Genomic DNA, 15529 nt, shown 5'->3' on the forward strand with positions numbered 1-15529 from the left:
ACGTAGAAGAGGAGCAAGGTTGATGGATGTAGTGAAGGAGAAGGATGTTGGGTGTCAGGTGAGAGGAAGCAGAAGATCTGCTGCGCAGCTCCCCCAAAGAAGAGGCTGTTTTTTTGATTTCTGCTATTTTGGCCGAACCGGGCCGGGCCCTGGAGCCAGGGCTTGACCACCAGGGACTCCTCGAAATGTCCAGCTGAGCTTCATGGTTCTGCTCTTCATCACAACTACTTCACACTTGGTTCAAACTACTCTGGTACAAAGATCCTTGCTCAGTGAGACCATGTAACTGAATGGCCCCAAGAACTTGACCCAAAACAAGACACTACTGAGGTAACTTCTACGTGCCTGTTTATCTGTTAAATTCTTCTGACTCCTGCAGGACCTCTTCAGCTGGACGGAGAGAGATGCTCCCAGCATCTCTCAACCTTCTGCACAAGCTTGGTACTAGTAAATATTGTGATATCAGTTGCAAAATCTGCCTATTTTCTTCTTTCACTCTGTGACCTTCAGCATCTTGTGTCCGGTGTGAACATCTGCTGCTGTGAAACTCCATCCAACCGGCTAAATATGACACTAGAATGTAAAATACCAGTTCAGAACACTGGAATATATCAGCCAGCAATTATTGCACTCCAAAACATCCTTTGGGACATAAATATTGCAAAACAATACTGCTGATATTAAGATGACGATATATTCGTGATATGTTGTGCAGCTTTACCACGCTCTCCAGTATTTATCTTAATATGCAGATAACAAGGACATAAAAATACATGATCTGACACACAACAAAGATTAAAAATATTTGTAATGCAACTTTAATTATCAATGTTTGTGAACTTCTTGAGGATACAATACGGCATCCATATCAAGAAGGTTACTAATACAGAATCATAGACTTCAAGATAAAAATACGGCATCATCAGAATAAAACAAACATTTGGCTCTGTTTGAGTCTCAGTCCTTCCAGCTGACATCATTTATGGCTTCTGCTGGATCTGCTCCAGCGGTAGCTGAAGTTGATTTGGATATTTCAGACGTCTTAAGTCCTCTTCCACCTGACAAAATCCAATCATATTTAACTGTTTAGAGATTGTGTAGAGATTAACATTTAAAAAGAAGAACTCTAAATACATTAAATGAGTCACCTGTTTGAGTTCATCCTTCAGTTTGTTGTATTTTTGTACGCTGAACTGCTTCTTCCTGGCCCCCTTATAAAAGTAACGCAGAAACTGTCTGTCCTTAACATCTGGATAAACATAATCCTGAAGGAGCGAGTTAAAGGAAAAACATCAGTTCACATCGTACAGATGAGCTGAATTCTAGAAATATCTTCCACAGACATTAGTCTGTTTGACAAAACATAGACAGAAGACTAATAAAACCATAAAACTAAATGTAATTACTTCAGAAAAAGCTGTTAGTGAGAAGGTTTTACAGCATTTCTACAATTATTGATGTAAAAAGCCTTAAAGTACATGCATCTTTTATTGTGATAGCATAATCTGATACTGGGAAATTTAGAAAAATCAAACCTGTTTCTCTTAGGCACTCCTCAAAATAGAAAAGACAAGAACGAGTCATTTAAAGTACAGGTCCTTCTCAAAATATTAGCATATTGTGATAAAGTTCATTATTTTCCATAATGTCATGATGAAAATTTAACATTCATATATTTTAGATTCATTGCACACTAACTGAAATATTTCAGGTCTTTTATTGTCTTAATACAGATGATTGTGGCATACAGCTCATGAAAACCCAAAATTCCTATCTCACAAAATTAGCATATTTCATCCGACCAATAAAAGAAAAGTGTTTTTAATACAAAAAACGTCAACCTTCAAATAATCATGTACAGTTATGCACTCAATACTTGGTCGGGAATCCTTTGGCAGAAATGACTGCTTCAATGCGGCGTGGCATGGAGGCAATCAGCCTGTGGCACTGCTGAGGTCTTATGGAGGCCCAGGATGCTTCGATAGCGGCCTTTAGCTCATCCAGAGTGTTGGGTCTTGAGTCTCTCAACGTTCTCTTCACAATATCCCACAGATTCTCTATGGGGTTCAGGTCAGGAGAGTTGGCAGGCCAATTGAGCACAGTGATACCATGGTCAGTAAACCATTTACCAGTGGTTTTGGCACTGTGAGCAGGTGCCAGGTCGTGCTGAAAAATGAAATCTTCATCTCCATAAAGCTTTTCAGCAGATGGAAGCATGAAGTGCTCCAAAATCTCCTGATAGCTAGCTGCATTGACCCTGCCCTTGATAAAACACAGTGGACCAACACCAGCAGCTGACACGGCACCCCAGACCATCACTGACTGTGGGTACTTGTCACTGGACTTCTGGCATTTTGGCATTTCCTTCTCCCCAGTCTTCCTCCAGACTCTGGCACCTTGATTTCCGAATGACATGCAGAATTTGCTTTCATCCGAAAAAAGTACTTTGGACCACTGAGCAACAGTCCAGTGCTGCTTCTTTGTAGCCCAGGTCAGGCGCTTCTGCTGCTGTTTCTGGTTCAAAAGTGGCTTGACCTGGGGAATGTGGCACCTGTAGCCCATTTCCTGCACACGCCTGTGCACGGTGGCTCTGGATGTTTCTACTCCAGACTCAGTCCACTGCTTCCGCAGGTCCCCCAAGGTCTGGAATCGGCCCTTCTCCACAATCTTCCTCAGGGTCCGGTCACCTCTTCTCGTTGTGCAGCGTTTTCTGCCACACTTTTTCCTTCCCACAGACTTCCCACTGAGGTGCCTTGATACAGCACTCTGGGAACAGCCTATTCGTTCAGAAATTTCTTTCTGTGTCTTACCCTCTTGCTTGAGGGTGTCAATAGTGGCCTTCTGGACAGCAGTCAGGTCGGCAGTCTTACCCATGATTGGGGTTTTGAGTGATGAACCAGGCTGGGAGTTTTAAAGGCCTCAGGAATCTTTTGCAGGTGTTTAGAGTTAACTCGTTGATTCAGATGATGAGGTTCATAGCTCGTTTAGAGACCCTTTTAATGATATGCTAATTTTGTGAGATAGGAATTTTGGGTTTTCATGAGCTGTATGCCAAAATCATCCGTATTAAGACAATAAAAGACCGGAAATATTTCAGTTAGTGTGCAATGAATCTAAAATATATGAATGTTAAATTTTCATCATGACATTATGGAAAATAATGAACTTTATCACAATATGCTAATATTTTGAGAAGGACCTGTAAGTTAGACATGTCTTGATCTACTGTCTAAACCTACACATATCTATAGGCAGCAAAATAATGAAATGTCTGAAACAACCAGAACTATGACAAACAACACAGTGCCATCAAACAGTGAAGAGGACGGTGAGGGAGATAAAAAATACCCGAAGCTCACTGTTAAAACACTGTAGTGGCAGTGGCATCCTAGGGGTCAGCAGGTCTCCGTGACAACCGCTAGACTCCTTCTACACTCCAGCTGCTTGTTTGAAAGAATGCCAGGAAAAAACTTTTCTGTCCTAATATCCCAAACTTAAATCTGGTCAAATTAGACTAATATTGAACTTATTAAGTAAGTAAGGTGGAGGTTATGTCATGATGTGGGCCTGTTGGGTGGTATGACATCATGAACTCTGAAAAACCATGACAATTAATAAAAATCTTTATCTACTTGTCTGTTTTGAAACGAACTGAGACGGAGCTGACTGATTAATATTACTGCCTAGGCCTTGTGACTTTGATAAATATTAAAAACAGTTGTTTGGAAACATAACAGAAATAGTTATTAGCTTTCTTGCAGGGTTACACAAGCTAAAAGGAAAAGAAAACCATTTATTTTCAAAAATGAGGAGCAAATTGTTGAAAGATTTAGTGCTTCTGTATTCTTTGTGTGTCTCTGCTCTGTTCTCTCAAACCTCCAGTCGGTCGTGGCAGATGGCCGCTCACACTGAGCCTGGTTCTGGTTCTGCTGGAGGTTTCTTCTACTGTAACTAACTCTATGTTCTCTCTTTCAGACTCTAACCTTGAAAACTGGCTCAGAGTTTATCTGTTCTTTCTTTCTAGATGAAACGACTAAAGGAGCTACATCCATTAACATTTACTTTTCCTTCCTATAGAAAGTACTCCTGGATCAGGGCTTCTTTGTTCTCTTTGTGTCTCTGCTCTGTTCTCTCAAACCCCCAGTCGGTCGTGGCAGATGGTCGCTCACACTGAGCCTGGTTCTGGTTCTGCTGGAGGTTTCTTCCTGTTAAAAGGGAGTTTTTCCTCTCCACTGTCGCTACATGCATGCTCAGTATGAGGGATTGCTGCAAAGTCAACACCAGTGACTGTCCACTGTCTCTACATGCTCATCCAGGAGGAGTGAATGCTGCAAGTCACTGACTGGATGCAATCTGCTGGGTTTCCTTAGACAGAAAAACTTTTAACCAATTTGAATAAATAACTGAATCTGACTGCACTGTTCAATTGTTAGGATTAATAGGAATGTATGAACCTGACTTTTGTGAAGTGACTTGAGACAACATGTGTTGTAAATTGGTGCTATATAAATAAACTGAATTGAATTGAAATACTAAAAGGAGTTAACAAATACAGATCTATAACAGGGAAAAATACTGAAGCATGTTCATTCTCTGTTAATCTTGCCTGCTTGGTGAGGATATAGTAGGAGAAGGCTGCCATGCTGGTAGCGTAGGTGATGAAGTAAGTGACGGGCTCCATGACGTCCCATGAATACACCCACCAGGTAAGCCAGCCCAGAGCGCCGCCCTGCACAGACAACAGGGCCATGCCAGTCCAGAGGGCCCTGGAGGTCTGAAACTCTGCAGTACGGGACAGCTGGGCCTTCATCTGGGAGAAACAACAGGATAAGTTAGGGAAAAAACATTTTACCTTCAGTCTGTTCACAATCATACTCGTATTCATAGAACTGAAATTTAGGAGCATTTTCAAAGAAACACGTTACCCAGAGTTTTTACTGACTATTCAGAGTGATACTGACGCTATATGTAGAAACCAGCTTGACCAACCAACCCAGTGTTCAGGTGTTTCTGCTACCTTCTCCAGAGGTGAGAGCTCCTGCTTGATGGTGTCCATTCTCTCCAGCAGCTGCCTCTCCTGCAGCAGTTGGTGTTCAGGCAGGTGGAGCGCTGTGTGCAGGAGTTGCACAACGTGTTTCATGTCCTCCAGATTCCTGGCGTGCTCACTGGAGGTGACCACTGCAACAGAGGAAGCAACCGGGTGGAACGATTTACTAAATGGAGTCACGTGTGAGATAGGAGCCACCGTTTTTCTGATGAGGTGTTGTTACCCTTCTCAGGAGCGCTGACTCTGTAAACTTCATTGTTGATGACGAGTTGGAAGTCCTTCTCCAGCAGGGTGTCTAGCAGCGTCATGTTGGCAACGCGTTGTCCGTCTAGAAAAGGAATGTTGTTTTCAGATGATTTCTTATTGGCTGACCCAAACATTGTTACTGAACTGACTTACTTTCTGCTGTCTCATATTACAATGAGACACAAGAGGAAAGAAGATTTTCTCTGTTACAGTGACTGCTGCTGCTGAGCTGCAAAATACTTTTTCCTCAATAGCAAAAGGGGGTTAATGTTCCATTATAGAGCAAAAACAGCAGTTTAAAATCTCTTGTGACCAAACGTCTTTCTGTTTTTATCCATAAAACCTGAAAGTTAATCTTCAGAGATGCTTAATAAAGTCCCAGGATGTAAAAAATAGAAATAAGCTCCCCTGCAAACACTGTGTGTAATACCAGGGCCTCCAGCTGTTTCCTGTACAAACCCAAATCCAGATTATCCAACCTGACAGCATTCACGCTAGGCAACAGTTTTCCCCTTGATGACCTCTGACCTGTAATCAAGGTCCATGAAAACGGAAAAGTCCCACCAATTCTCAGACCCTAAACACATGAACGAAACAGCACCTTCTCTGATTTCACTGTTTTATTTGGAGTTTAGTAAAAAATCAGATAAAGGTATGTGAGTTGGAAGATTCCCATGGTAACCATCATGGTTTTTATACATAAAAACACTTCATTCATGTTATTTTAACAAAACAAAACTTATTGTTTACTGTGAATTATTCTGATTTATCATTTAATTTAAATTTAGCCTCCAAACCAACACAAAGTCAAAAATTTATAAAAAAAAAAAAAAAAGTATTTTGCTCTGTTAGCATGCTCTTCTTTCCCACTGTCTGCCGACTGACGTGAGCTTTTCCACCCCTTTCGAAGACCGAAGTCATCGGGGTCATCCTGATTGTGTTTTGAAAAATCAGCAGAAGGAGAAAAGGCGGAAAGAGGAAGGGAGGAGTTTAGTAAACCAAGAAGCTGTAGTCTGAATATCAAAATGCTCTGGAAAACACAAGCATTTGGATTTAATTGTTTAATTTAAGTTTAATTTTGGCTTCATTTCTATTTAATAAAGTATGACATTGTGATCATTTTTATTAACCCCTGATACATAAAACCCTAAAAGTAAAAGAGGGTGTACTTTCTTTTTACCCTGACTGTAACTGTGAAAAATGCACTGTAAAAATCTGAAGTTTAATCTGTTATACACACACAGCTGATCACAATAGGACCAGTCACAGTGTAACCAGCTCACATAATGTTTATAGAATTTTGCCACATTTACTAACAGTACGTAAAATCTGGAGACATCCTGTCAAGAGAAGCCTGCGCTCCGGCTGATCTAAACCCAGCCTGACCAACCGGACCGGCGCCACTTGTAGCATGCAATCAACCTGCTGTAATATGAAGTCTGTACCTGTAGAGAGAAGAGAAGCAGTGGCTCCAGAGTCCTCTCTCTGCAGGTCAGCAATCAGGTCTCCCACAGTCATCAGCATGGGCCGCAGGAAGAACAGACACTTCTCTTTCCTGGACGGCAACGGCACCTCCAGAACCAGGCGGCCATGTTGATGCTTTAAAGACACGCCTGCAACAGCGAGAGACGAAGTCTGGCTTTAGAAGTTTAGATTTTCACAGCTAATGAAACAATGAATCTAATCTAATAAATATATATTAGAGCCAGAAATAGATGAACTGAAATTGACGAGCTGTGAGCAGAAAGATGGTACAGTTACAGAGTTGATCTCAGCGTTTCACGTTGGGTCACAACCTGCAGTGCATTTATGTTATATACCAACACAAAGTGCTGCGTAACTGCGAAGCTACACCCAGCTTCTCTGTTCCTGCTAAAGAAAAGCATACCCACAGCATCATGCTGCCACCACCATGTTTCATCATGGGGAAGGTGATGATTCAATAGTAATTTCCTACCACCTGAAAGCCTGCTTTGTATGTAGACCAAAAATCCAAACAAGGACTTATTGTGCTGGCTTCCTTTCCACGAAGATTCGGAAGGTTTCAGATTTCTGGAAACCATAACTAATAATTATCCTGTTGACAGATTCTCCCACCTCAGCTGTGGATCTCGGCAGCTCCTTCAGAGTTTGTCGGTTCTAATTTCTCTGTTCACTAATGTTCTCTAACAAATCTCTAAGGGTTCCCAGGACAGCCGTATTTATAACACAGAACTAAGATAACGTTACACTCAGATGGACTACAATTACTTTGAACTGGTTTCTAATTTATTTGCAGAGGATTTTATTTAGGGACATCAGAGTAAAGAGGTTAGAATACAAATGCATGCCACACTTTTCAGATTTTTTATTTGTGTAACATTTTGCAAACCATGTATTCTTTCCCTGTGGTTTACAGTTATTTAGTCCATCACTTAAGAACCCCATAAAATACTCTGCAGTTTGTGGTTGTAACGTGTGACAACATGTGAAAAGGTTCAAATACTTCAGCAATTTATGTGAATGCAGTAAGAGTATTTTACCACTGGAGGGAGGCGGAGAACTTGAGAACAAAGCTGCAGAGATCAGGTAAGGATGTCTGGGTTGAACCTGAACAGGAAGAAAAAGAAAAGTTAAAGGAGGAGGAGTTTACACGGTTGGTTCTTGGTGTAACCAAACACCCTTCCTTAGGTAAACTGTCGTGTCATCAGAAAACAAAGAGCGAACAGATGGTCGCCGACAAGCAGTTAATTCTCCACAGCAGTGACTTCTGTCAGTCTTTTCGTCCTAAAAGCTCTGACAACAGCAGTATAAACCTGACCACATGGCGATGGATCACCTTCCTACAGCTGGAACGCCACATTGTGCCATCTCTGCTACAGGAATCTGGATCCAGTAAAAATACATGAATTTAGTCATTTATGTCAGTAAACCAACACAAATATTTGAACAATATTTTTAAAAAAAAGGCATGAATAACACAATCAACACTAATTTAGTTAAACTGGTTCCTCGGCAGCATTCTTATTTCAGCTGAGAAATCCCACTTGGATCTTCACCTGATAGCCGGGGGGGATTTCTCTGTTCAATCAATACTACATTAAAGAGGACCAAAGGAGCGGTGTGTGAAACAAGGCTAGCAGCAGAGTGACTGAGCAGAGGGAGGTGGTGTTGCCCTTTCCACTCCACTGGAGAGGAGACGGAGTGTGTGAGAAGCTTTGGTTTGAATGGGAACCCGAAACATGAGGACAACTATGGAAGGACTTCCAGTGCTGGAACCAGAAAGGACCAGTCAGAGAAGTAATAAGAATTTGTTAGCAAGGATTTTATTGATTTCATTTTGATCACTTTTAACCAACCATAATGATGAAAATGAATCTGTTCGGTGCTATGTAGCTAGTTCCAGATGAAAGCTGGACTCTAAAACCGTTGGGATATCAAGGAATATCCCAAAGATTTGAACATCTCACAGTGAAATGTTGGCAGGAAGAAAGTCATTGTTGACAGAAAGCCATAACCAAGCCGTGCATTCAATTTTTCAAGTAGACAAAACCTTAGAAATATGTTTTTCACACTGAACCAGCAGGTCAGAGCTTTACTAATATAAATTTGATTGGCTCAGAAAACTGTAGTCGGTGCCTCTCTAGGGAAGCATAAAATGTTACAACGATCCAGTTTCCTCATATATTTTCTTTCCAGATTCATTCACAGACCGAGTTCCAACTGACATTGAGGTCATCCCCTTCCACAACAAAAGGACAGAGAAGAGGAACTACTGCAGAAATGAATAACACTGATGTCCGTTAAAACGGACAGAATCTCAGGGGTAATGTTGGAGACACAGACATTACAGCCCATCTCACAGAACAACAAACCTTTATTCCCACACCACAGCATGCAGATTTTCCTTTTTAGCTGTGTGGTGCAGTCACTGGATGTATAAACAGCACACAACATGCTTCACATGCTTCAACGGTGCATGTTTCTGAGCATAATGTTAACAAGAAACCACAGATCTAAAACTAATCATCAAATGTCTCTATGGTTCTCTGACTTTTTTTAATGGAAATGACTTTGTGAGTCTTCCATCATGACCCAGAGCTAATTCAAAAGCTGCCTCTAGGCACTGTGTATATGCTGTGTGCACTTATTACCATCCCGTAGTAAATCAACATTAGGTGGCTGTTGTGACGGATAATCCAGTCTGCGAGCCGAGTGATGAATAACAGCCCACCTCCAAGGCTGTGCCTCTGCTTTCGTATTACTGCTGGTTCCGACGCGCTGCACTGGAAACACAGATTCCTTTGGGTAGCCACCTAAATGTAGCAACAGATGACCTCATGGAGCAGGACAATCATTTAGAAAATGTTAGCAATAACACACCTGTCAGAGGAAGATGGTTTCTGGCTACTAAAACTCATGGGTGTTCCAACAGTGGTGATCTGTTTGGCCCCAATTGCTGGGCCAGTATCTACGGAGGCCAGCTGGGGTCTGATGCTGGGAAAATCCATTCCTTCAGGTTAATAAATCTACCTTGGGAAAGTGCCCTCTGTGTGGGTTAATTTATTAGCAATGATCTAAAACGTTCATTCATTAGGTTTTAGGATAAAGATCTGTTGACTTGAAGTATGGTTAACCGACTAGAACATGAAATGTTCTCCAATACGTTCTTGTCAGACAATCTCATAAAATAAACGAGGAGGTATTGATCCAAATGTGTGCGGTTTTATAGAAATTAAACAAAATCAGCTATTTAGTGTACTTCAAAAATCTTCATAATACTAAACTGAAAACAGATGACAAAATATGTAAATAAAAGTGACTTTATATCTCCAGACAGACAGACAGACAGATCTGACTCTAAAAACTAGGGATGCACTGATATGAAAACTTGGTTCGATATCTGATATTAATATTACTGTTATGGCTGATTACGATATTAACAGATATTCTACATATTTCCCTACCCTTTCAACACCATGAAAAATTGGCCGCACCGCTGACATCGTTTCTCTGCTACAGTTAAACACCCCATAATCCCGAGCTGCATTAGCATCACTGTCACATGACCAAACAAATACCACATGACCAACCCCTTCCCCTCCAGAAACACAGACGGCAACAAGATGGACATAAACATTGGTTATTAATATCAGCCCGGTTTTACTTATCAGACAGATATGTTGAAATCTGACTAACATCAGGCGATATATCGTGCATCCCTACTAACAATGATTCCAGATCTCTTTTTAACTTGCTGAAATCGCTTTAGTATCTGAAACTTTATTTTTAAATATTGATTGCTCAGTTGCCGTTTCCCGTTCCTCCCTGTTTGGCACTCAGTGGGCGTATCCCCAGTGCAAGACAACAGCATTTTGCATGTGCACTCCAAGGTGCAGAGAGAGACACACCCATGCATTGCATGGCACTCGAGCTTAGGACACATGGTTGACTGCAGAGTCTGAACAAGCCCAGCCATGACAAACACTCATGTAACATACTAGATAAAACCAACACATTGCTGCTGAATCGGTGTGCTGGGTGGTCATCGGCTATCCCAGAAATCAATCAAACACATCTGCCGCTCATTATAAAATAATTTCTCCCAGCTGCTGCTGTACCCAACACTCAGCGGAGGGTGTATTTACCCCGCGAGCCAGTCACCTGTAATTAATGCAACACCAGCAGGGGATGAGGAGAGAGAGGGAAAAATGGAGGGAAACTCCCTGGAATACAGTGAATATCTTCCTCCACAGGCAGGCCGTGACTTCCTGCTCCTACAGTGGCGAATGCTTTCAGTCTCCCTGCAGCCTTTCAACGGGTAACCCTAATAAGATCTCTGTCACAACTGAGCTATGGTCAGCTGCATCGAGATCTCCTAAAGGAATCTCCTCCCACTCGGAGCCACAGGCTTTGTATCATTACTCAAAATTAGGACGAATTTTTTTCAACACACAGGATCAACTGGTGCTGAATAACAGTCTGTTACTCACATGACACCAGGCAGAGACAGAAATGTGCTCTGACTTTAGAGAGGGCAGAGATCGTTCTGGAGTAATCAGAGTTTGCTCCAGCTGTATGAAGCACAGAAAACTATCCCTCCCCCACCTCTTGCTGCACATTTTCTATTCGCATTTTTGGGAAATTAACTACAGGCTTGGGTCAGCAAAGACTCACTCTGATAAATACTGAAAGGAAGGAAATTTATCAAGGCTCCCTCACTTCAATGATCTCCAACCCCGTGTGCCTCAATGACCGACTCCTATATCTGGTGATGTCAAAGCTTCTCTGCAGCTTTAATAGTGACCTAAAACCTGCTGATGTGCTGTGTGGATTCTGAAATGTCTTCAATCAGCAGTTCTCCTAATATAGTAAATGTTCTGTTCCAGCATGGCCTGTACCTGCTGTTGAAAAGGCTTTAGTGCAGCTTCTCCTTTATTAAAATAGTAATCCAGTCTGAATCCTTTATGTTCAGGAGACAAAAAAGTATATCTGGCTTCCCATGTTGAGAGTACTTCCAGTTCTGTATAAGAACCAATCCAAAAGTAGAGCTCATCTTAGTCATTCATGCACAGGGAGGTGAGTCATGATGATAGCTTGCCTGTCAGTCCTGCAGTTCTAATATAAATGTTCCCTCAATAGAGAGACTATATTGTGTCGAGCATAACAGGGCAGCTTTTTCTGCTCAGCAAGTTTGGATCCTGCACGGCTGTGCCTTTGCTGACTGCTGCAGTTTCCAGAAAAATAGATGTTCAAATCCAACAGCTCTACAATAAATCTGTGTACAGTTTTGGTGCAACAACAAGCTTCTGATGGTGCTGATGTGCTAATATTCAGCAGCATTCCTCTCCTGCACGGAACTCACAGATGCATTAAGTTATTGGTGGAGAAAGTCATTGGCTGCGCTTCATTGAGAACCGGAGACGTCGTGATGAATGGCACTGTATACTTAACGATGCAATACAGACAGAAAATATGATGAAAGGGCTGTTTTGGTTTTGCGAGGACTAAACCTAAGGTCCAGGCCTAAAGAGCCATGTGAAAGCATTTACACCCCTTAATATTTTCCACATTTTGTCACATTACAACCACGAACTGTCTTCGCTGAGATTCTGTGTTATAAACAAACACAAAGCAGTGCATGAATGTGAAGGGGAAGAAAAATTATACATAGGTGTTATTTTAAAAATAAATAACATGAAATGTGAAAAAAAAGCTTTTAATACCCCTTATTACAATGTAGTGCAACCAGTTGCCTTCAAAAATCAATGATAAATAAATGGTAAATGGACTGAATTTATGTAGTGCTTCTCCAGCCATATGGCCCACTCAAAGCGGCCCACATTCACCCAATCACACTCACTAACCTGCACACATTCAGACATCGATACGCAGATCTTGTGGCACATGGGGAGCAGGAATCGAACCCAAAACCTTCCAATTATAAGATGACTACTCTAACCACAGAGCCACCGTGGCCCAATATAAATAAAGTCATTCTGTGTATCATTTACCCAGTTGTTCTGTTTCTGGCCTCAGAGGTTTGTTAGAGAACATTAATGAACAAACGGCATCATAAAGACCAAGGAACACAGCGGGCAGGTCAGAGAGAACGTTCAGGAGAAAATTAAAGCAGAGTTAGCTTCTAAAACAAGATCTCAAGCTTTGAACATCTCACAGAGCTCTGTTCATCAGAACATGGAAAGAGGATGGACAAACTGCAGATCTACCAAGAGATGACACCTAAACTGACAGTCCAGAAAAGGAGAGCATTATTCAAACAATCAGTAAAGAGGCCCATGATAACTCTGGAGGAGCTCCCACAGATCTGGCCTTTATGTAAGAGTGGCAGGAAAGCCATGAGAGGGAATGTTTGCAGTTTGCCACAGGCAATGTAGGGACACAGCAAACAGATTTCCTGAGGGAGTCTTCCTAAAGGGACTCTATCTATCTATCTATCTATCTATCTATCTATCTATCTATCTATCTATCTATCTATCTATCTATCTATCTATCTATCTATCTATCTATCTATTTATCAACACACCATCCCCATCATGAAGCATGGTGGTGCCAGTATTATGCTGAGGGGATGCTTTTTTGCTGGACTGAGCTAAATACAGAACACTCATGGGATAAAAACGGTTGGAGGCTGCAAAAGTCTTGAGAATTGAGAGCTTCACCTTCCAGCACGACAACCCTAAACACAAACCCAGAGCTTCAATGGAACACTCATGTGTTAGAGTGGCCCAGTCAAAGTCCACACCTAAACTGAGACTGTGGCAAGACTTAAAACGGATGCTCACAGAAACCCTCCATCCAATCTGACTGAGCTTGAGCTGATTTGCAAAGAATAAAGGGTAAAATGTTCCGTTTCTGAATGAGCTTGTAGAGACCAGACAACCCAGATAAGACACTGTTGTAGAGGGACAACATGTGAAAACGTTCAATTAACATGCGCGGTGGATCTCCAGAAGACCCTCTCTTTACGTACGAGTTCAGAGCAGAACTTGGTTGTAGAACTTGGAGTGGAGTCCTTCTCTCAGCATTTCTTGTTCTGACGTGGAAAACCAGGAAACGGCCGCGCAAACAAACACGCTTTGCGCCAGTGTAGAAAAATGCGCTGAAATAAAATGGTAGGGCTCTGATCTGTTTTACCTTGTGAAGAACTGTAACCGGATGCGAAGCTGTGAAACCGCCTTGAAAAGGCTGAAGACTTCTCCAAAGTCCCGTCCCAACTTTAGCGACCATCCGCACCGAAGCCATGTTCATCAGCCGCTTCAGCCCTGACGCTGGAGCATTCCGACAGATGGTCCTCCTACAACAAGCCCGTCACTGCTCGGCTTTGCACTTTAACGTGGGTAAATGACCGATCAGATGACAGCTTCAGAAATGGAGGAGGTGGGGACAGCAGGCTGTTCCTCCCGACGACATCCGCGGCTCTGCAGCCTAACTCCGCTTCCTTACTGCGGTGTTTCTGCTCGGTGTGTCTGGGTGGAGCAGTCAGCAGGGCCAGCCCAGCCAGGCCCGGGCCAACGCGAGAAACCACAGCATTCACATCACGTCCCGTCGGTTAATAACTCAGCATGTTCAACACAAAAGAACCACTAAACAGGCTCCAGTACTGCCGGATTAGAAAATAACGCGGCCCTGGGTACCCCACTGAACCTCTATTGCATCTCAATAAAAACGTGTATTTATTTTCAGGAGTTAAATTTAAAAAAGCAACTCATATATAGATTCACTAGATATAGGGTGATATATTTTAGTCATTTATTTATGCTGATTTTAATGATTATGGCTTACAGCTAATGAAAGCACAAAATATAGTCTGCATTATATCAGACCAACAAAATCTGAAATACACATTATAGGCATTTACTACTTGGTTGGGATACCTTTTGTATGAAACACTGCATCAATGCATTGTGGCATCGAGACAATCAGTCTGTGGCCCTGCTGAGGTGTGTCAGTGAAGCTCAAGTTAATGTAAAAGCGGACTTTGGCCCTTGACAATTGTCCACAGTTTCTTTATAGGTTTCAGGCCAGTTTTCAAACTGTGGGACCTTGATTACCAAATGAAATGTAAAATGTAGTTTCATCTGAAAAGATGGCCTTTGGACTACTGAGCAACATTGCAGTTCTTTTTCTCCTCACTCCAAGTCAGACACTTCTGATGTTGTATGTAGTTCAGATGTGGCTCATCACTTGGATGACGAAAGTTGTAGTCCATATCCTGGTTATGTCTGTGTGTCCTCAAGGCTAAATACACTGCTCAAAAAAATAAAGGGAACACTTAAACAACACAATATAACTCCAAGTAAATCAAACTTCTGTGAAATCAAACTGTCCACTTAGGAAGCAACACTGATTGACAATCAATTTCACAGCTGTTGTACAAATGGAAAAGACAACAGGGGGAAATCTTTGGTGATTATCAAGACACTCAATAAAGGAGTGGTTCTGCAGGTGGGGACCACAGACCACTTCTCAGTACCGATGTTTTCTGGCTGATGTTTTGGTCACTTTTGAATGTTGGTGGTGCTTTCACACTCGTGGTAGTATGAGACGGACTCTACAACCCACACAAGTGGCTCAGGTAGTGCAGCTCATCCAGCACATCAATGTGAGCTGTGGAAAGAAGGTTTGCTGTGTCTGTCAGCGTAGTGTCCAGAGCCTGGAGGCGCTACCAGGAGACAGGCCAGTACACCAGGAGACATGGAGGAGGCCGTAGGAGGGCAACAACCCAGCAGCAGG

General features: G+C 42.2%; 1 protein-coding gene across 2 annotated transcripts; it reads right to left on the reverse strand.

Annotated features, from left to right (window-relative positions):
- Positions 1-795: 795 nt before the first annotated feature.
- On the reverse strand, positions 796-14345 carry LOC124868272 (calcium uniporter regulatory subunit MCUb, mitochondrial-like). Of its 2 annotated transcripts, XM_047365325.1 has the most exons (9): positions 13931-14345; positions 9427-9588; positions 7816-7882; positions 6739-6906; positions 5271-5375; positions 5018-5178; positions 4607-4810; positions 1149-1265; positions 796-1058 (listed from the first exon to the last, which is right to left on the reverse strand). In XM_047365325.1, exons 1-9 carry the CDS (start codon positions 14042-14044, stop codon positions 981-983), a joined length of 1176 nt encoding a protein of 391 aa, XP_047221281.1. In that variant the 5' UTR covers positions 14045-14345; the 3' UTR covers positions 796-980. The 2 variants fall into 2 exon arrangements, with proteins under 2 accessions (XP_047221281.1, XP_047221282.1); XM_047365326.1 differs by lacking the exon at positions 9427-9588 and having other exon boundaries at positions 13931-14336.
- Positions 14346-15529: the final 1184 nt, after the last annotated feature.

Source organism: Girardinichthys multiradiatus, chromosome 5, assembly GCF_021462225.1.
Source record: "Girardinichthys multiradiatus isolate DD_20200921_A chromosome 5, DD_fGirMul_XY1, whole genome shotgun sequence".
In the NCBI taxonomy this organism is placed as follows: Eukaryota; Metazoa; Chordata; class Actinopteri; order Cyprinodontiformes; family Goodeidae; genus Girardinichthys; species Girardinichthys multiradiatus.